General features: G+C 47.0%; 1 protein-coding gene across 2 annotated transcripts in view; it reads left to right on the top strand.

The window, feature by feature from the left end:
• TM9SF4 (transmembrane 9 superfamily member 4) overlaps positions 1-21,261 on the top strand; it is a 44,082-nt gene that overhangs the window by 13,932 nt on the left and 8,889 nt on the right. Inside the window, exons 2-13 of one of the 2 annotated variants that reach the window (XM_045529469.1) lie at positions 2,899-3,012; positions 5,421-5,520; positions 9,640-9,808; positions 9,910-10,039; positions 11,542-11,665; positions 13,355-13,473; positions 13,575-13,686; positions 14,915-14,985; positions 16,347-16,479; positions 17,335-17,416; positions 17,512-17,587; positions 20,334-20,417. In XM_045529469.1, the coding sequence (XP_045385425.1) occupies positions 2,899-3,012; positions 5,421-5,520; positions 9,640-9,808; positions 9,910-10,039; positions 11,542-11,665; positions 13,355-13,473; positions 13,575-13,686; positions 14,915-14,985; positions 16,347-16,479; positions 17,335-17,416; positions 17,512-17,587; positions 20,334-20,417 (1,314 nt within the window). Of the gene's footprint in view, positions 1-2,898; positions 3,013-3,053; positions 3,140-5,420; positions 5,521-9,639; positions 9,809-9,909; positions 10,040-11,541; positions 11,666-13,354; positions 13,474-13,574; positions 13,687-14,914; positions 14,986-16,346; positions 16,480-17,334; positions 17,417-17,511; positions 17,588-20,333; positions 20,418-21,261 lie in introns of those variants that run through there. The other variant, XM_045529470.1, reaches the window with a different exon arrangement.

The raw sequence follows: 21,261 nt of genomic DNA, 5'->3' as shown, positions 1-21,261 counted from the left end.
CCAAGCCTGGAGGATCGCTTGAGCTCAGGAGTTTGAGACCAGCCTGAGCAATAGCGAGACCCCGTCTCTACTAAAAATAGAAAAATTAGCCAGGCATGGTGGCACATGCCTGTAGTCCCAGTTACTTGGGAGGCTGAGGCAGGAGGATCACTTGAGCCCAGGAGTTTGAGGTTGCAGTGAGCTATGATGATGCCACTGCACTCTAGCTGGGGTGATAGAGCAAAACTCTGTCTCAAAAAAAAAGCATTTTTATATTCAGGCAAACCCATAGTGTGAAACCCTTCCCTTTGTACCTGTATAGAACGTCTCTAGAGAGATTTTCAAGGAACTGGTGATAGCAGTTGTACATGGGGACCTGGAGTTGGAGGAAGATTTGTTTTTCATGGCATACCCATTTGTACTCTTTGAATTATTTACTATATATGTTTTACTTTTTAAAAAAAATTTTTAAGCTAGTTATTTTTTAAAAGCCTTACCCATGATTATGTAAGATGTTAACATTAAAGGACCTGGGTGAAGAGTATACAGGAACTCTCTATAGTGTCTTTATAACTCTTCTCTAAATCTAAATTTATTTTAAAATAGAAAGTTTTATTCAAAAAGGAGAAAGGGGGAAAAAGTACTGTCTTCCTATATGGAATCCTACGCCATGAGGCAATTTTCTACCTTCTTGTTGTTTCTTTTAAAGATTTTCCTGCCCTCACTTGTAACTCTGCTGACCTCCTGATTACAAAATATAATACAGCTGTCTTGGCCATGGCACTGTTTTTTATCAGGGTCAGACTGTTATTTTATAATGAAAATCAGCTGGCAGATACTTAAACGTTCACAACAAATCAGGGGAAAAACTCTGTGAATATATTGCTTTCAAGACTTTGCCCAAGCTATAAAATTGAGTTTCAGAAGGAATCATCTGAGTATGTGTGTGTGTTGGGGGTGGGAGAACTTGATGGACAGAGGGGCTGTAGTCAGTGTCTGAAATCCAGCAACAGTGAAAGGGTGGAGAGAGAAAGCAGATGCAGAAACACACTTGAGTTGGTGATTCAAGTATGTGGATGACAGAAGTTCTCTGTTCAGGCCAGGCAGAGGCAGGAGAATAAGGCTGCTCTTCTGGTTACTTCAAGGTGTGAAGCATTGTTGTTAATGGAGGGAAAGAGATGCTTTGATGGGGCAGGTTTCTTGAGGTCAGAATTTGATCTATCTTGCCGTTGATTCCCATGTGACTGTCCTGCATGCAGATATTTACTGGGTGCCCACTCTGTGCTGTGAGGGGAGTTAGTGACGCTCCCAGCAAAAATCGGGTCCCTTTGGCAGGGGTTGTCACAAGAGATAAGGAAATAATAGAAAGTAGAAAATAATAGAATAAAGAGATAAAAGAATATATAGAGATGAAAGTACAGTTTTATAAAGTATAGATTTTATAAAAGTTGGGGGATCGAGAGATCTCTAGTATTTCCGTGAGCTTCGAGGTCTCGCGTGAAGTTTTATATCAGTATTTATTGGTATAGTGATCACTTGTCAGGGGTAACAGATTTATATAATAGGTAGTTTGTTTTAGGTTAAAACTCTCCCAAAAAGCTTCTAGAGATCCCTTAATTAACTTTATCTACATGAGCAAATGGTTATAATATCTTTTTAAGACAAACTTTTAAGTTTTAAAATAAAGTTACCACTTAGTAGAAACGTTAAACAGAAATATAGTGGCTGTATATTTCTTTATCTAGTTTTTGTGGATTGAGACAGGTAGTCAGGAGTGAATGGGGAACTGTCCCTTAGGCTAATTGTTTTTAGCCGCAGATGTCTGTCTGGCAGGCATCAGGTCTCAGCTTGTGACTCCATGTCAAAAGCTTTGTCATACAGAAGCAGGCGAAAACCGACATTGAAAAGTAGCTGCCACTGATCTGTGAGATGCCTTTCTGAGGCGAGGCAGCTTTTGATATATGTGAACTAACACGTTCATATATTCCTTCAGGGAAAAGCCCTGCAAAACTCCTGAAATCATTTCTGTCTCTATATAGCAATATTAATCTATGGAGCAACAGTGCTAGGCATGGTACTGGGGATACAGTCCCTGCTCCCACAGAGATTACATTCAAGTGGAAGGGACATCAATACACAAGTAAACAAATACATATCAGACATATCAAGTAGATAAGTCCATGAAGAGAAATAAAGTAGGGTAAGGGGCTGGAGACATGAGTAATTGGAGCCCTGAGGATGCTCTTCAAATAGGATGTCAATGAAGGCTTCCTGGAGGAAGTGACGTTAGAGACCCAAATGAAGTAAGGACAGAGATGAGCCATGCAGGTGTCTGTGGGAAGGGCATTCTGGCAGAGGGAACCGTGAAGATGAAGGCCCTGAGGGGTGGAGAAGGGCTTCTTGTCAGGAGACAGCAAAGAGGCCTGTGTGGCTGGAGCTGAGTGAGGAGGAGAGTGGGAGGTGATGAGAGGCCAGAAGAGTTTTGGAGAAGCTCATGGGAAAATATATAACATAAAAGCTTCCTGACAAAGTGAGCCTGTTGCTGTAAGGAGAAATGGGAATTAATGGAATGTTGTGGACCTTTATTTCCCACTAGCTATCCTGGAGAGTAGTACACCATAAAATGGTTAAAAGATTGATCTAGAAATGGGGAGACGTGGCTCCTGTTTGACAGACTTCCCTTTTGCCCAGATAGTAATTACTTGGCCTATTTTGTGGCTCATTCCTGAAGTGCAGAATTGTCTTGTGGTGCTCTTGGGGGCATTTGGGAGGCAACCTTTACGAGGTCCTGAGGCTCCAGGAGCAGAGGGTGACACTGGGTAAGGTAAAGCAGACATGCAGGTGTTGTGACTTGATCTGTCCCAGGGGATGTTCACTTCTTTCCCCCATTTCAGCTGTGGGCTCTCTTCTTCCAAGCAGGATTGGCTACCATGGTCCTTGCTGCTTTTCTCTCTCTCATGTGAATCAAACGCCTTCTATGTCCCTGGGGTCGCGCCAATCAACTTCCACCAGAACGACCCTGTAGAAATCAAGGTAAGTGTGTTCCTGAGCTGTTGGAGCCTCTGCGCTAGGCAGCCTAGCTATGGGACCATGGGGAGCTGTGCATGTCCATCCAGTTGTCCTGGGAGAAAGGGTTCACCGCATGCTGCAGAGGCTGGAGGTAGAGTATCCTAGAGTGTCTTCCAGAGTCCTGCGATTCTGAGAGCTCTACCCCTGCCTCTTCATCTCTCTCTCCCTGTACCTCTTCATATCCTCTGTCCATTTCTGGTTCTTTCTCTGTCTCTGTGTGTGCTTGTATACATGGTGCATGTCTCTCTCTCTCTCACTCTCACTTTTGCTCTTGAACATTCTTTTCTCTCTGTGTGTGTATGTGTCCATGTTCCACCTGCCTCCTCCTCTTTGGCGTCTCTGCCTCCCTCTTTGATCTACTCTATCCTTCTCTCTGTTACCAGATTTCTCTACATACCTCATAGCATCTGCTCATATTGTTCATATATTGTAAACATCTCTCTTCCTTGGCAGTCAGACTTGTAACTTGCAAGAACAGTAATTAGAATAACATATATATCGAAGTTTATTTACATGCCAGGCATTATGCATGGCTTAGGTCAGGATGCCTTCCAAGAACCCTCTGAAGTGAATTCTATGTTTTATGGATTTCCTGTACATTTTACAGATTAGGAAACTGAGGCCTAGGAAAATAAATCAACATGCTAAGGTCACATGGTGAGGAAGACATAGGGTTAGTCCAGAGCCCCATCTGTTAACCACTGCAGTAGCCTCCTCCCACTGCCTCTGCCAAAAGCCCCCCCAGAGCAAAGCTGTGGCAGAGGGACTACGGGGGTTGCTCTGGCTTCCAGTCCTGCCTAGCTGAGGAAGTGAGAAGAGAGAGAGTGGGAGGGAACATAAAGGTGGGATTCAGCTCTCTGTAATATGGATTCTTTTCTGATTGTCCAGAGAGAAAATGCTAAGAAACACGAAATTATTATAACAGACAACTTTTTGGCCATTTTTTTCCTCAAGCAATTCATGTAACACTTAATAGAGGTCCTTAATCTCCTAAATCTAACGTCCAGAAAGCTCTGAAACTCAAAGTTTTTCTAAGCTTGGTGGAGGCAAGAGCTGGCCTGAACCAAACATGAAGCTGTTTATTGACTTATCCCACTCAGTATGAATATTTTTACATTTCTCTGTACAAATAGTCATTGAATATGAGGTACTGCTCCAGACCCAGCTGGGGGTGTTAGGAAACCTATGGTATGTGTACCACATTACCCTTCTAAAATCTGGAAAATTCCTAATTCCAAAGCAAGAGTTTTAAATAAGGGTTGTAGACCTGGATTCTAAAAATTATTTATACTTTTAAATGGAGTATGAGGAATGCTCAATAGTTCCTAAATAGTAAGACTAATTTTAGTTATATTTAGATTAAAATTTTATGTTTTGTAACATTTTGATGGGTTCTATATTATCTGTGGTTTGGGGTTTCCTGTGATTACTACCATTTCTAGTGTTATATCCTGTGTGCTTGTGTCATTGCCTAAACATTCTCCGTCATCATCTTCCTAAACCTTACTTTTAATGCTGCACAATATTTAATTAAATAAATATATCATGGTTTATTGATCAATTTCCCATTTTAGGGGCTTTTAGTTTTTTGATTTTCTGTCTTCTCTCATTCAGCAAACATCTAATGAGCACCTACTCTGCACCTGGCTCTAAGGCACTGGGGTTACAGAGGTGACTGAGGCATACATGGTCCTTGCCCTCATGGAGCTTAAGTCGTAGATTCTAGTGGGGGAAAGTGATTTTTTAAAAATGGGTAAACAAAATGATTATATCTTATCAGACATTCAGTGAAGGAAACAGAACCTTGAAGTAGAAAATGATGGGAGTTCCGTTAGACATGCTGTTTAGGGCAGGACTCAGAGGCTGGGATTTCAGCTGAGACCTAAATGTGAGAAGAAGCCACATGTGCACAGAGTAGGGCAGAAAGGAGCAGCAGATTCAAAGCCTGGGTCAGAGCTTGACTGGCTCAAGGAACTGAAGAAGACCACTATGGTTATGAATCAGAAGTGAACTTCTTTGTTCTTAAAGGCTTTTTTTCCCCTCATTGAAGTTATTTCCTTAGGAAAGATGCTCAGAAGTGAAAATATCAGGTCAAAGGATCACAATATGTGCAAAATTCTGTATATTGAATTTGGTTGTGAGTTTAAACTAAATGTGTAATGCAATCTAAAACTAATGAAATGTGAAATAATTCAGAATTGTGGGCAGTACAGTATATAGTATACTATGGTTATATCTGCTACAATGAGTTTACAAATAGTACACTATTACCAAGTATACTAAAGATGTGTGGGGATACCAGGGAGGATTATTGAGAGAGGATGGTTGGTTTCTGCTGGATGGTAGAACAACAACCTCTCTTCTCCCACCAGGCCGTGAAGCTCACCAGCTCTCGAACCCAGCTACCTTATGAATACTACTCACTGCCCTTCTGCCAGCCCGGCAAAATCACCTACAAAGCAGAGAATTTGGGTAAGTGCTGCTTTTACACTGCTGTCAACCTGTCCCCAAGGGGAACCCAGCATGGTTTTATAATAATAATAACAGTTAGCCTTGCTGTGTGCTGGGCACTATTATACATAGTTTACATACCTATTAGTTTATTTAAGCCTCATAATGACCCTGAAGGGATAGTTGCTGTGTTTATTCCCATTTTGCAGGTTCAGTGACTTGCCTCTGGTTATACTGTTAATGGCTAAGCTGGGCTTTGAATCCAAGCAGTCAGGCTTTAGAGTTGGAGCACTTGGCTTCTACTCACACCAGCTTTGTCTGGATTTCTAGATTTCTCCTCTCTGCTGGCTTTTGTCATCTGCTCTGCTTTTGATGGAAAGAGCGAGTGATTACCTCTGCCCTAAAAGCAAGAAGAGAAGTCACCATAGTTCTTGCTAAGCTGTGCAAGACTTGCCTCAAATAATATGAGACACCCAGCACAGTGTCTGGCACAAGTATTCCATAAATAGTAGCCATTTTATTCTAATTTAAATAATTCTCCATGTGGTAGAATTTCGGGCTTAAAGGAAAAGGCATTTGGAGGCATCTCTTCAGGACACAGTTATTAGTGCTTCTGCTATGCCTGCCTCCATGTTAAGTCCTAGAGATAAAAGCATGGAAAGATGCTCTTCCTGAACTCAAGGAACTTAAGAGACTTTCTTCTTTTCTTATACCTTAGGAAGGAGAAAGGAGAGAGCAGGTCCCTGAAAGGGCTGCCTTCTGTCAGGGCTACCCATGGCACAGATGTTTCCAGAACCCCTAGCTGATAAATGTATCTCTGCCAGGTATTAGGGGTCCTGGACCAGCTGGAGGCAGGTCTTGGAACCAGTTTAACAAAAAGTGGGCTGCACCACCTCCCCCAAACGCCAACTTTGCCTACATCTTGCTTTGTGGTATCAAACAGAGATGGGCCTCAGAGCCTGGGCTGGCTTCCACTGACGGTGCAGTGGTGCAACTCGTGACCCTGCCACTAACCTCCTCCTGCCTACCTCCTCCTGTCTGCCATTTCCCTTCTTTCCTCTCCACACTGTGCTGTAGCCACCTTGCCTTTGCTTGGGAAGCTGGACCCACTTAGTCCTCTAGGGTCCTGATACCAGGTCCCTCACAGCTACTACTCCCTTCCCCTGGGAGCTAGTGTGGATTCTTTGGCAGTCCAAGGCTCTGCAGTTAAGCATACTTCAGTGTGATATACTGGATGATCTTAACCTCTCTGAACCTCTGCTGAATCTTGCATGAAGCTGGGGAATGTTCCTGCCTCATAGAAATGGAGACTTCTGTGTATAAACGTCATCCTGTCATCTTGCATCTTGATCTGTCTTTGTGTAATATTTCCCTTCATCGCCTAAGGGCTCTTTGACTTGAGGGATTATGTCTTATATCCCTTTCTCAGCTTCTAGTCCAGGACCTAACACATAGTAGGCATTTGGGAAATATTAATGTCCTACCTAAGTGGAGCAAAAACATCCTTGACTGAATGTCTGTTGGATTGCAAGCCAATCATTGTAATGGAAAGATGTGAAAATGTAAAACTCTACATTATCATCATCATCATCACCATCACCACCACCACCACCACCACCACCACCACCACTACCATTAATGCTTGTAGGGCTCTTCCTATGAGCTGGACACTGTTCTAAGCATTTCTGTGCTTTAACTCATTTAATTCTCACAACAACCCTAAGGTAGATTCTCTTACTATCTCCTTATTACAGATAAGGGAAGTGAGGCACAAGGAGGTGAAGTCACTTGCCCCAGGTCACTCATCTAGTAAATGGCAAAGCCCTAGGAACCGCCAACATTAGGTGTGAATTTACCCATCCCCTTCTCCCCATTCTGACCTGCCCGACACCCAATGAATGTTACTCCCATATGTGCACATAAGTTTTGATCGAATAATATCAATTTAATGGTGAGTACATGAGGGGCCGACTGCCTCCCCATCCTCATCCATGCTTGAAGCATCTCTTGCCGGGGCTTCTGTTATGCACAGCTGAGTGCCGCCCTCTACAGCAGCACAGCTTGTTGCCCTGCCACTTACCTTCTGTGTGCCGACAACTCACAACTTCTACCTCTGCCCTGACCTCTCCTCTGAGCCCTAAATCTTGATATCTAAGTGCCCACTTGACGTGTCAAAACTGAAAATGCCTTCAATCTAAGTTTGCTGTTCTTTGTTTTCCCACCTAGAACCTGGTTGTAGAAATCTCACGGTATTCCTAACATGCACCATCCTCACTCATCCCTTGTATCCAGTCAGCACCACATCCCCTAGATTTCACCTCCTCAGTAGCTACTGAGTCTGTGTCCTCTTCTCCACCCTCACTGCCCTCTGTTCCAGCCACCAGCATCACTCATTTGCATGACTGATTGCCATCACCTCCAGCCAGTTCTTTGCTTCCTCTCTTTTCTTCACAAAACAGCCAGAGCCACCTTTCTGTCACTAGAATCAGATAAGTCTTCCCCCACCCCAGTCAGAAACCTTCATTGGCTTTCGTTGCTGTCTAGGTAAAGATCAAACTATGTGTGGCTCATGGGCCCCCTGAGGACCAGCTCTGGCCCACCTCTCCAGCTCACCCAGTCATTCTCCCCAGCTGTCTGCATTGCAGCCACACAGGCCTCTCAAGTTTACTGCTCCCCCAACCCCTACCCACACGGGGCCTTTGCACATACTGTTCCTTCTGTCTAGAATGTTCTTCCCCTATCTCTTGGTCTCGTTAACTTTTTCTCTTCCTGTAGAGCTCACTTCAAGTACCATTTCCTCAGGGAAGCTTTCTTAGACCTACTCCCCCATGTCTACAGCAATTTATACCATAAATTCTCATTTTGTTGATTATTTAATCAAAGTCTGTCTTTTCACTAGACTGTAGGCTCTATGAGAGTGTCTATTGAAGTTTGTATCTTCAGGGCCTGGCGTGTAGTGGGTCTCCAGTATATGTTGGTGAGGGAATGAATGAGTGACTAGATGACCAGGCAGAGAGTGCCGTAGGAAGTGGATTCATACTGATGGGCAAGTGTTAGACCAAGTGCATGTGGAGGCGTCAGTCCTGGCTCTGGTTGGTCTCCTTCGGCTCGCCCCAGTGTCACATCATCACAGTAGAATCCATTGTTGAAGGGCTCAGAATGAAAGCACCATTGGGTTTAGTTGACAGTCTCTGACTACTCAGTTCCTGTTAGCATGAGGTCTGGCAACAGGTTACTCTGAAGCAACAGACACACAAGGGGCATGCCAGTTTGTTAAGTAAAAAGATGTTTTGCATAAAAACCTCAGGTGCTGGATTCACCCTGCTTCCTTCCCTGCCCAAACCAGGATCTAAAGACACAGGGATAAATAGGAAACAATCTATCCTTAAAGAGCTCATAGGTCGGAGAGCTAGAAACATAAATATGTCAGAATATCATACAAAGGAACATCATTGACATATGAAAAGGTGCTAATGATAAAATTAGTGTTGGTTGCTTGTCTGCTCTGTGCCCAGTAGTTTACTTAGATTAACTCCTTTATTTCTCACTGTAACCCTGTGAGGTGGGTACTATTATTATCCCATTTTACGGATGAGGACATTGAGGCTCAGTGAGGTTGAGTGACTTCCCGAGACTGCTAAGCTAGTATGTGGCAGAGGCAGGGTGCAGTAGCAGGTGATCTGGAATTGGAGCCTTCTCTCCTCACTGCCTGATGCTGCCTCAGCACAGAGGGAAATCAGAGGAGGAAGTGACGAGCTTGTCCTGAAGGAGTCAGGAAGGACTTGCCAGAGATAGTGAAATGGAAGCTGAGTTTGCAGCCAGGAGCATGGGGCAGAGAATGGCAATCCAGGCAAAGGAAGTGACTGAGGCCCAGCCGCATGGAAGGGTATGATATGTCTGATGAGCACTGAGGGGTCCAATGGTACTAGAGCACAAAGGAAGAAGGGCAGGCCACAGATGGGGGTTAGCTGGGCCAGCTAGACGTGAACAGATGGGAAGGGCATTGACTGCCAGGCTTGGGTACTGCTGAGGTCCTTGGAAGTCCAGTTTTGCCCTGCAGTCCTGCATCTCTGTGACTCTTCTGACCTCAGCAACCTCAGGGCTGAAGCTCTGAGCTCGGATCTGTCTCTCTTACGGCAGGAGAGGTGCTGAGAGGGGATCGGATTGTCAACACCCCTTTCCAGGTTCTCATGAACAGTGAGAAGAAGTGTGAAGTTCTGTGCAGCCAGTCCAACAAGCCCGTGACCCTGACAGTGGAGGAGAGCCGGCTCGTGGCCGAGCGGATCACAGAAGACTACTATGTCCACCTGTAAGTTGTCCTCTGCTCCCTACTGGCCTCAGATTCACATAGGGGAGGGCACTGATGGGAGAGGCAGTGCAGAGGGACTGAGCAGGGCCTTGGGTTTCCAGCATTGCTGACAACCTGCCTGTGGCCACCCGGCTGGAGCTCTACTCCAACCGAGACAGCGATGACAAGAAGAAGGAAAAAGATGTGCAGTTTGAACATGGCTACCGGCTCGGCTTCACGGATGTCAACAAGGTATAGTGTCTTTGGCGTGCTCACAGGGCTGGGGAGCCACACCTCACGAGTCAGGAGCACTGAGGGCCACAGAGAAGGGGGAAATATTCAGCTATAGGCTCGTAACAGAAAATATGGGGATCACCAAGGCAGGTTTCTCCCCGTGCCCCTGAGCATGATGGTCTGTCGGGAGGTCTGAATGCTCTGGACAAGGCCCTGGTAGACGCTGCAAGGAGATGAAGGCACAGTCTCTAAAAAGTCAGATTCCTTTTATAAGATTAAAACAAAAAAAATCTGGCACTTCATCAGTATGTAGGAGAGAGGGCTAAGTTGTGATCAAGAGCATGCGGTCTCCCAGGGTTTGAATCCTTCCTCTACCAGTTGCTGGTTATCTGAGCGACCTTGAGCCTGTGATTCCTTATCTGTAAAATGTATATAATAAGGATGGCCACCTTCTGGGGTTATGCAGAGAAAATCAGATTGTGTGAGCACTTCACAGCACAGCCACTGAGAACAAGCTAATAATGATGATTATAACTGTGATTCTCTTTACTTATCTTTCTGATTTTCTGAACTGAGCACATATTACTTAGGGAATAAAAGACAAAAACATTTCTTTTGAAGCACAGCGCATCCTGCAAGGGCTTCTGTCCTAATTGGGAAGAGAACTGACAGTGTAAGACCCTGGATCTTAATTACCAATTGCCTTCCACTGACTGTTAATGCCAGTAGAGTTCAGAGGGAGCTCATTGTGCATTCAGGTTGTCACGGAGGAGGTGGGCCTTGAAAATAGGTAGGCTTTTGCAGAATAGATTTGGGGTGGCATTCTAGTTGGAGTGAATATGGTAAACAGAGATGTAAGGTAGGGAGAATCTGGGAGGCTGGTGAGCTCATGTGACTTAGAAGATGAGAACAGCCAGGCTTATTAGGGTCAGATGATAGAAGGCCTTGAATGCCAGGCTAAGAGAATTGGGCTTTTATCTGTTAAGCTCCAGGGAGCCCTTGAGGGTTTCTGAGCAGGGCAATGATAAGAGGAGAACAGTGGGCCGGGCGCGGTGGCTCACGCCTGTAATCCTAGCTCTGGGAGGCCGAGGCGGGTGGATCGCTCGAGGTCAGGAGTTCGAGACCAGCCTGAGCAAGAGTGAGACCCCGTCTCTACTAAAAATAGAAAGAAATTATCTGGCCAACTAAAAATATATATACAAAAAAAATTAGCCGGGCGTGGTGGCTCATGCCTGTAGTCCCAGCTACTCGGGAGGCTGAGGCAGTAGGATCGCTTAAGCCCAGGAGTCTGAGGTTGCTGTGAGCTAGGCTGATGCCACGGCACTCACTCTAGCCCGGGCAACAAAGTGAGACTCTGTCTCAAAAAAAAAAAAAAAAAAGAGGAGAACAGTGTTGTTGGAAGGTTGGTACAGCCAGGCATGCTGAGTGAGGAGAGGGACCTGACACCTGGGTAGTCTCCCTGAGTGACTCTCTGATTGTCTCTTGCTATTATTGTTTCATTCTCTGTTGCTCCGTTTTAGATCTACCTGCACAATCACCTCTCATTTATCCTTTACTACCACCGGGAGGACATGGAAGAGGACCAGGAGCACACATACCGTGTCGTCCGCTTCGAGGTGATTCCCCAGAGCATCAGGCTGGAGGGTGAGTGGGGAGGTGTGACCAGAGGGGCAGGGCTGGATGGGCCTGGGCTTCCATACCCAGGGTCTTCTCACGCCCCACGCTCCCGAGCTGGCTAACAGGCTCAGGTGTGGTGTATGGGTCCAGCTGAGGTAGAGTCATGGTATCCTGTCAGAGAAGGTGGGGTTGAGGGGAAAGCTGGCAATCTGATGTCTGCTGTGGCACAGACTGGGTACCTTATTAGTTTACCCTTTCCCAGCAACCACAGGAAGTGTAGATATGTAGTGATAATAGCTGAGAAACCAGAGGCTCAGAGACGTTAGTGATGTGGCCAAGACCAAACAGCAAGTTGGGGGCTTGGTGGAGCCTCTTCCCAAGAACTAGGCGGCTCATTCTGGATTGAAGAACAAAGGGCAAGGACCCAGACAGAGCTGCTGGGCAGCAGGTTTCTTTGTTTCTGTCCCTCCGTGGGAGTGATTGACATAGACCAGAATTTGCCCAGGATCAGCCGTTGTTCTGCCATTTGAGAGCCCAGCTTAGTCCTGCTGGGCCTCACAGGACCTTGTCCAGTGCCACCTCACCTGCCAGCCCTCACTCACCACAGTATGCTCTCCAGTTAAGCAGTAGGCCCAGCCTTTTGTCCACGGTGGTGGTTTTCTGGCTTTTTTTTTTTTTTTTAAGCTGCAGAACCTACTTTTCAAACAAAATTGGACACAGAAGTCTGAAACATAGATCCAATACTTTAACAGCACTGTACTGCATCCCCTGCTATGCGTGTCCTGAGCACAGTTCTACATTAGTGCACATGACAGTTTTGAGATCATCTACTCCCCCACCAGCTCTTTGAGAGCTTAAAGACTCTGTCTCCTTTGCTCACCATTTTATCTCCAGCACTCAGCACAGTACCTGGCACATAGTTGGTGCTTATTAGAGTTGATTGAATGAACGGACATATGACAGGATGAAAAAATGAGGAAATGAATGGAGAAAGCATCTGAGTGATTGAATTACTAAAGTGCTGGGACTTTGGAGATGAACTAAGTGAGTAAACATGACGGAAATGAATCAGTATTGTTTTGTGTGTTAAATGGGACTGACTGAATGAGTAAGTCAGTGTTTGAGTTTAGTGAAGGGAGACTGACTAAAGGAGGGACTCAGACTCAGGGCTCTCATGACAGGCTGCTGTACAGTCCCTAGGCCTTTGGAAGGTCAGGGCCCTGGGGAATATAATTTTTGTTATTGGTGGGGTTTTTTTTTTGTTTTTGTTTTGTTTTGTTTTTTAGAGATATGGTCTCGCCGCATCACCCAGGCTGGAGTGCAGTGGCATCATCATAGCTCACTGTTGCCTCAAACTCCTGGGCTTAAGCGATCCTCCTGCCTCAGCCTCCCAAGTAGCTGGGACTACAGGCACACCACCATGCCCAGCTAATTTTCTTATTTTTTGTAGAAACAGGCTCTCACTGTGTTGCCCAGGCTGGTCTTAAACTCCTGGCCTCAAGTGAAACTCCCATCTTGGCCTCCCAAAGTGCTGGGATTATAGGCATGAGCCACTGAGACCAACCTAATTTTTAGAGTCCATTTTTGCCCACTGCTCCCAGCCTCCACTTGGACCCTAGAGGCCAGGGTCCCAGCAGCAGGCAGCCTCAACCCTGGAACAACCCTTAGATAGTGGCACTGGCCGACAGGAACAGACTGAGTCTCTCTCTCTCACAGATCTCAAAGCAGATGAGAAGAGTTCATGCACCCTGCCCGAGGGTACCAACTCCTCACCCCAAGAAATTGACCCCACCAAGGAGAATCAGCTGTACTTCACCTACTCTGTACACTGGGAGGTGAGTGGGGCTGGAGCTCATGGGCAAGGGAGGAGGGTTCAGGTCTGGGCCAGGATGCTCCAGCAGAGGCCTGACTCTGCATGCTTCCTCCCAACTGCCAGGAAAGTGACATCAAATGGGCCTCTCGCTGGGACACTTACTTGACCATGAGTGACGTGCAGATCCACTGGTTTTCTATCATTAACTCCGTTGTGGTGGTCTTCTTCCTGTCAGGTGAGAGACCTGTGGGTTGAAGGGTGCAGAGGACAGGTTTGGGGTTGAGTGACTGAGGCATCTACCTGCACGTGCATGCATTCACTGATCCAGTGAGACTTTGATGTTGCTCATTCTGGGCCAGGCACTATGCCAGATGCTGGGGATATGGTGTTGAACAAGCCCACCCCAGTCTCTGCCTTCACAGAGTTTGTATTCTAGTGGTGGAGAGAAACAAAAAAAGCAAGTAAATAGTGGAGTTCCATATAGGGATAAGTGCTATGAAGCAGATAAACAGGGTGACCAAATACATAACAGTTGAGGAAAGGGTGAATGCTGCTTTAGGGAAGGCCTCTCTGAACGAGGAGGAAGAACCATTATTCAGAGACCCAGGTAAAGACTGTTCCAATGAGGGTCACACCCCTGCAGTGAGATAAGCTTGGCAAGAAGCTGGATGGCAAGAGGGTGGTGGGCAGAGGTGGAGTGACACTGATTGTTTCAATATCACGTGAGAAGTGAAGATAATGCTAGCTACTATTTATTGAACACTTACTAAGGGGCCAGCTGCTGTCCTAAGCACTGTACAAACACCTCAATCCTTGAAGCCTCATGAGCTAAGCCTAAAAACATTAAGTGAGCTCAAGGTCATGCGGCCCATTCTCCTAACCACTACATTGCTGCCTAGAGAGGGAAATAGGGAAATAAAATGGGGGTGGGGGATTTCTCAATTTTAGGGGGGGTACTGAGAGTTGAAGATGTCCCCAGTGAGTCTTGAAGCATGAATATGAGTCAGTTAGGGCAAAGTGGGGCATTCAGACAAAGGGCAAAGGCATGGAAGTAAGAGAGCCACGAGGCTGTGAACTAGTATGTGGCGAAAAGCAGCAAATAACCAGAGGTGGAGTGAGAAGTGAGCCTGGGAGAGATGAGGCTGGAGAAGTTGGCAGGATCAAGCCATGGAAGAGCTGGGATGCTCTTTAGAACAAAAAGCGGTATCCTTTGGCTACCCCCAACCATCCCAGTGGCACTTCCTTTCCCCAGCCCAGGCAGTGTCCCTGTGTGCGCCCTTCCCTTGGTGGAGTGCACAGCTAGAGTGGAGCTCCGCCTAGAAGAGGACCTGAGGTCCTGGATAGCCAGTTCCTACTGGAACAAGCCATCCATGCCAGCAAAACACCAAGCCCAGGAGGGCATGGGGCACAGAGGACTGCTGGCAGTGCCAACAACTCTTCCTCCCTACCCACATCTATTTTAGGCATCCTGAGCATGATTATCATTCGGACCCTCCGGAAGGACATCGCCAACTACAACAAGGAGGATGACATTGTACGAGGTCTTGGCTGGGGAGGGATGGACTTGGAGAGGGAGAGCAGTCTAGCAGTAGGGCTCTGGGCCTACCAGACTGGGAGGGGTGTGTGTGTCTGTTATCACTCATAGAGGAAACCTCATGAAGGTGAAAAGGAGAAAAAATTTTTAATCACCCAAAATGATGAGGATGAGCTTTCTAATTTCTAAGCATAAAAGCAATGGAAGAAATCACAGAAAGAAAAGTTGATTGATTGACACTAATATTTTAAAAACTATTCTGCCTGTCAGATACATAGACAAAACAGGAAAAGGAAGTGGCAAAACAATATTTGCAACATACTTGAAACAAGTAATATAGCTGAAAGAATTTGTATAAAATCTCTTTAGGGAAAAAACCCAAAAACCTAAAATCTCTAATGTAATGACGAACAGAAAGTTTATAGACAAGGAACGACACATGGCACGTAAGCATGTGAAAAACTGTTTTTACCTCAGGAATAACCCCTGAAAATGCAGGTTCAAATAATCATCAGACCATTTTGGACCATCAAATCAGCACAGGTTTTTTTTTAATAGTACTAATTGTTGACAAGGTTAACATGAGATAAGCACCTTCCCATACCACCCAGGGAAGTGTAGATTGGTAGTTTGCTAAAAAGTGATTGGTGGTACATATCAAGAACTGTAAAACAGGCAACTTGCTTTGACACAGAAATTATTTTAGAATTTTCCTAAGGAAATACTGAAAAACACAAAGACTTGGTCTAGAAATACTTACTGCAGCTTTGAAATATAATTTCAAAGTGTAATTATTGACATGAGGAAATGCTCATAATCAAATATCAAATGAAAATAACAAAAGTACTCATGATCCCAATCTCACTGTTTAAAACATACATATAAACATATACATACATAAAAGACTAAAGGAAATAATACAGGAATATCCTTAAGTGGGAGTATAAATCATTTTTTAACACCTTCCTGTTTAAATTTTTTCCATAATTATTGCTTTTGTTTCATTTGAATTTCATGCCATATATTAAATTTTTTTACTTATTTTTTATTATACAAATAAGAATGCTTAATTTCTTTTATAATCAGAAAAAAAACCAAATTGCTTCTAAATCTCACCATCCAACAACTATTACAATTAACATTTTATTGTGTTGATGTGTTACATTATTTTCCTGCACACTCGGTTTGTGGAATTTGGGGAGATTTTCCTTTATGCAGCTACCGGTGTCGTGTTTGTGGCCTCCCATCCCTTGCACTCCTGTGTCAGAGCAGAGCCGGCTGATAGCTGAGGGACCCTGGGTCCTCGGGGGTGGTTCTTGGAGAAGCTGCCTCCAGCCTCACTCTCTGGCCCTTTGCTGCAGGAAGATACCATGGAGGAGTCTGGGTGGAAGCTGGTGCACGGTGATGTCTTCAGGCCTCCCCAGTACCCCATGATCCTCAGCTCCCTGCTGGGCTCAGGCATTCAGCTCTTCTGTATGATCCTCATTGTCATTTGTGAGTGGGCTCAGCGGGGCTGGGTATGGTAGGCATGGCCGCCTCTTCCATGTGCCTCAAGGAGAGGAGGGTGGGCTTCCCTCCCTGGAGAAGGGGGCCAAGCTCTCGGTACCAGGTGGACATGTGAGTATGTCCGGGCCAGACAGCTGTCCACCCCAGCAATAGCCCTCGCCCAGGACCATTTACCAGCTGGGCTCCTTCCCAGCACCATTTACAGAGCCCACCATGTCCACTCCATCAGGGAAGCCACACATCACTGCTGTGAGATGGGCCTTTTGTAGTCAGAGGGTAAGTGACTTAGCCGAAGTCAGTACCAGGATCAGGACTGGAATCAGGTCTTTTTTTTTTTTTTTTATCTGAGAAAAACCCACTAATATATAGTAGTTTTGGATAGCTCTGGAGTCAGTCTGCCTAGATTTGTATCTCAGTCTCATGCATCCAAGCTTTGTGACCTTGGACAGGCCACTTAACCTCTGTGGGCCTCAGTTTCCTTGTCTGAGAAAGCGGGGAAACTGATCACCACCTTGCAGAGTTGATAAGGTAGAATCAGTGAGGCGACATTTGTGGTACGCTCAGCCCAGGGCCTGGCTTATTGACAGTGCTCTGTGGACTGGAAGCCTCAGAGAAGATTTGGCCAGGCACAGCCCAGCAGCTGCTGCAGCCCTCTGAGCCCCAGCTAAGACCAGTCTTCTCCTGTAGAGGGGAAGGGACTATGCTGTTGAGGAGGCTAAGGGAGAAGACAGCCTCATTTAGCCCCCTCTGCCCAGTGTCTTGATCAGCCTGTCCAAGATGGGGCTGGGGACCTGGCAATCAGCCCCCCTGACTTTCTCTGCCCTGCCCTCCCTGCCTCCACAGTTGTGGCCATGCTTGGGATGCTGTCGCCTTCTAGCCGGGGAGCTCTCATGACCACAGCCTGCTTCCTCTTCATGTTCATGGGGTAGGTGTGTCTGAGGGCTCCTGGGGGCTGGCACAAGTCTCCTTCACTCCAGCTAACAGGTCCCCTTGGTGTCAATCCCTGCCATTTCTCCACAGAGTGTTTGGTGGATTTTCTGCCGGCCGTCTGTACCGCACTCTAAAAGGCCATCGCTGGAAGAAGGGAGCCTTCTGTGTAAGTGTTCTAAACATTCTCCTGCTGTTTGGGGGGAGCTAACAAGCTTCTTCCTGGGTGGCTCAGGAAGAGTGTAGGCAGGTGCTGGTAGGGATTTTTGGGCCAAAGTCTGAGCAGCAGCATGATGTGGCAGGAGGAGCACAGGCCAGGGGTCAGGAATATAGAGCTCTTACCCCCAGGCTTGGAGCAAGACCTCTTAGGGCCTTAACTCCTCATCTGTAAAATGCAGGATTTGAATTTAGGTGATTTTTAACCTACGTTGTCCAATGGGTGGAGCAAGAGAAGAAGTTAGGGGTTCAGAATAGCAGGATTTAGAACAGCAGGGCTGCTGGGAGACACCCTGTCCAACAGAGTAAAGAGGGACTTGCCAGCCAAAGACAGAAGAGGCCAGGCCCACATTAACTGTCAGCCTGTCCCCCAGACATTGGTGCCTCCCATTCCTCTTCCATGAGAACAGCTCCTGCCCTTCTCTGTCCTCCTGGGGATTAGGAGAGATCTTAGCAACAGAAAAGACTATAGAAACCAGAGGAGTCTAGGGGTCGACCTCACCTCCCGGGGACCCCTGAGCTGCTTCTCCCAGAGCCAGTGAATCCCTTAGAGGACCAGGGACACCTTTGGGCCAGCACTCTGAAACATGCTCACAGCTTTTGAAAGCACCAGGAGAGTGCGGGCTGTGTTGGTTCTGGCTGCCAGGAGTAAGCCCACAGTAAAGAAGAGCTGTGATGGTGATTGCACTGGAAGCATCAAAGAATGGTTCCCACGTTCTTGATGATTCAAGCATTTTTCTTAGGCCACTGTGTGTCAAGAGCCAGGGATCTAGAGAGGAATAAAATCCACCACGCCCCTCTCCTGATGAGAGTCTTTCCTGGTAAAGTCTCCCTCCAGATACCCTCCACGCTCTCCCTCTACAGGTCCAGAACCAAACCTAGTCTCTTTCCCCTTGTGTCTTGTGGCCCTGTCATTCATCCAGGCGCCCAGGCAAGAAACCCGGGAAGCTGCCTGTCTTCCTCCTCCCTCGTGCCTCACCTCTTCTTAGACATCAAGTGTCGCGGGTTTTCCTGCCAAATGATCCACAAATCCCCTCCTATCTCTACATCTCCAAGGCTCTGGCCCAGGTTGAGGCTTCTTGCCTCTCACTTGGACTGTGTCCATGGTCTCCCCACAAGGTTCTGCCCTCCCTCCACAGCTGGGCCTGTGCCATCCCTCTGCCTGGGCCACACCACCCCTCACCCTCCTCTCCTGGTTGGTGTCACCTCATCCTTTAAGTCTTAGGTCCAGCATCACTCCTCTGGAGGCTGCTGCCTCCCCTGATTCTGCCCTCAGTGTCCTCCTTGGTACTCCAGAGGAGCTGGGCGGAGCCTTGATAAAAGCTAAGTAGTACTTGGCACAGTGAAGCAGTGCTATGTATGTTGTTCCCCATGTATGGGTCTGCCTTTTTTCCTGTTTGTACCCCTGGTGTCTAGTACAGTGCCCAGTCAATAAATTTCAGCCAGGAAGGCAGAGGAGGAGGAAGTCCCTGCCACACAGCAGAGTAAAACAGGAACACAAAGGAAGGGAGGTAGTTGACATTTGAGCTGGACCTTAAAGAGGAGGATTTCCCACGGAAGCAGCCAGCATAGGGGCCTCAGGTTCTGGAATCACCAATCCTGGCTCTGTTGTTTCCTTGGTTGATAACTTTGAATAGCACCTGAGCCTCAGTTTCCCCATCTCTCCAATGGGATTGCTGCTTCTACCTGTCAGAGTTGTATGGGCGGAAAGAGACTTCACGGAAGGCCTGTGGTACAGTGCTAGCACTCAGGGGGCAGATACCCTCAAGTGTTGATGGCCTATGGAAAGGCCCAGGGATAGGAACATGCAGAAACAGTGACCAGTTGCTGGATACAAGGGGTGGTGGGCCAGAGATGGAACTGGCAGTGGAGGATGAGAGCCAGGTTGCAGAGGGCCTTCGTCATTGTGGTCACTGAGCCACCTGGATGCTCAGGCTGCCACAGTGGTCTCTGGCCTGGTAGTCACTGCGTGGCAAAGAGGCAACTCAACTGTAAGTCTGGGGCTTTGGTTCCCTGTGCCTGGACCCCAGCCCAAGAGATTCTGACTGAGTACACCACAGCAGGTCAAGAGCATGGGCCCAAGTTTGTACCTTGCACCCCCCTCAACAAACTGTGTGAGGCTGTGGGGAGGGGTATTTAACATTGCTGGGCCTCAGTGTCCTCATTAAAAGGAATAATGCTAGTCCTCCCCTTCTAGACCTGCAGCGAGGATTATGTGAGATGATGTATTCAAAGTCCAGCGTCTGTCATCCCCAAGGCTCAGTTAAAACCTAACCATCATTCTAGGTGGTTTGGCTTGGGGCCCAGACATATATGTTTGTAAAGTTTTATTCATTCACTTATTCAACAAATATATATTGAATAGCTACTGCGTTCTAAGTGAGGGGAGTACGTTAGAGAAAAAGCTGGACATGCACTTCCCAAGGAGCTCACAGTCTATCGGGGATACGCAGACATTGATTGGGTAGCAAAAATACACAATTACAAACTGGGATGAGAGCAAGGAAGGACCAATTTCAGAGACCTAAGAGGGCATAGAACAGGGAATCTGCATAGTCTGAGAGTCAGGGAATACTTTCTAGAAGGAATGATACTTGAGCTGAGTCCAGAGGATAAGGAGGGGTTGAGAACTTCTTCCCTACACTGGGACGGGGGAGCTCCCTGGATGCAGCTCCTCATCCGGCCCCTCTTGCTCCCAGACGGCAACGCTCTACCCTGGTGTGGTTTTTGGCATCTGCTTCGTATTGAATTGCTTCATCTGGGGAAAGCACTCATCAGGAGCGGTAAGTGCCCTCCCTCCCCAGCAAGAGAGGGCCAGCTGTGCTCAGTCCCACTCCCAAAGGCCACTTCCTGCTATTCCCTTCCCTTTTCTGAGTCCCCAAAGTTCTGTTCCCAGCCCTGGGGGCTGAGGGCTGGCAGGGGTTTCCCCAGCGCTACCCATCATCTGCCCATGCCCTGGCCCTGGCCTTCCTGTGGGCTCTTTCAGACAATTGCCAAAGCTCACTTCTCTAAAGGGAGGTTCCACAGTCCAGGGGCCAACTGGGGAATTTCCCTTTGTCTTAACCAAGAGAGCTGCCTCTTGTGAGGATATCCCAAAATAGGGCTGTCCTCAGCATCCCTGCCCTGCAGCACCAGCCTCTGCAGGTAGAGGCAGAGAGGAAGGGGAGGGTAACGTTGTCCTATCCTTTGAGTGGGAATCCCACCAGCCCCCATCCAGTATGTTGCTAGCAGCTGCCCAGGACTCATTGAGTAGGATTTTGAGCTCAGTTGGGGTGGGGGGATGGAGTCTCCATCAATTAGCAAGCCTGCGGTAGAGTTGGGGCGAGCATTTGTCGTTCACCTTAGCAGGTGAGCCGCCTGCCCTTTACCTGCACGTGCTCATTTAAAGTCCTTGCATGAGGTCTTAAGTCCAGGCAGCTGGAAGACGGGGTTCTTCCCCAGCAACTTAGCAAGCCATCCTCAGGAAATATGGAGTCATGCCCTTCCTCTCACTTCCTCTTTTTTAATACCTGTGTTCCTTCTCTCTTTCAACATTTTCCTCTCAATTACAACTACTCATTATAAACACTCATTGTAGATATTTTGCAAAGTACAGAGAAGTTAAAGAAGAAATAATGCTGGGCGCGG

The sequence above is a fragment of the Lemur catta genome, chromosome 17 (assembly GCF_020740605.2).
Source record: "Lemur catta isolate mLemCat1 chromosome 17, mLemCat1.pri, whole genome shotgun sequence".
NCBI classification, from domain to species: domain Eukaryota; kingdom Metazoa; phylum Chordata; class Mammalia; order Primates; family Lemuridae; genus Lemur; species Lemur catta.
Note: the sequence above shows the minus strand (reverse complement) of the source record. Positions and strands in the feature narration are given on the sequence as shown.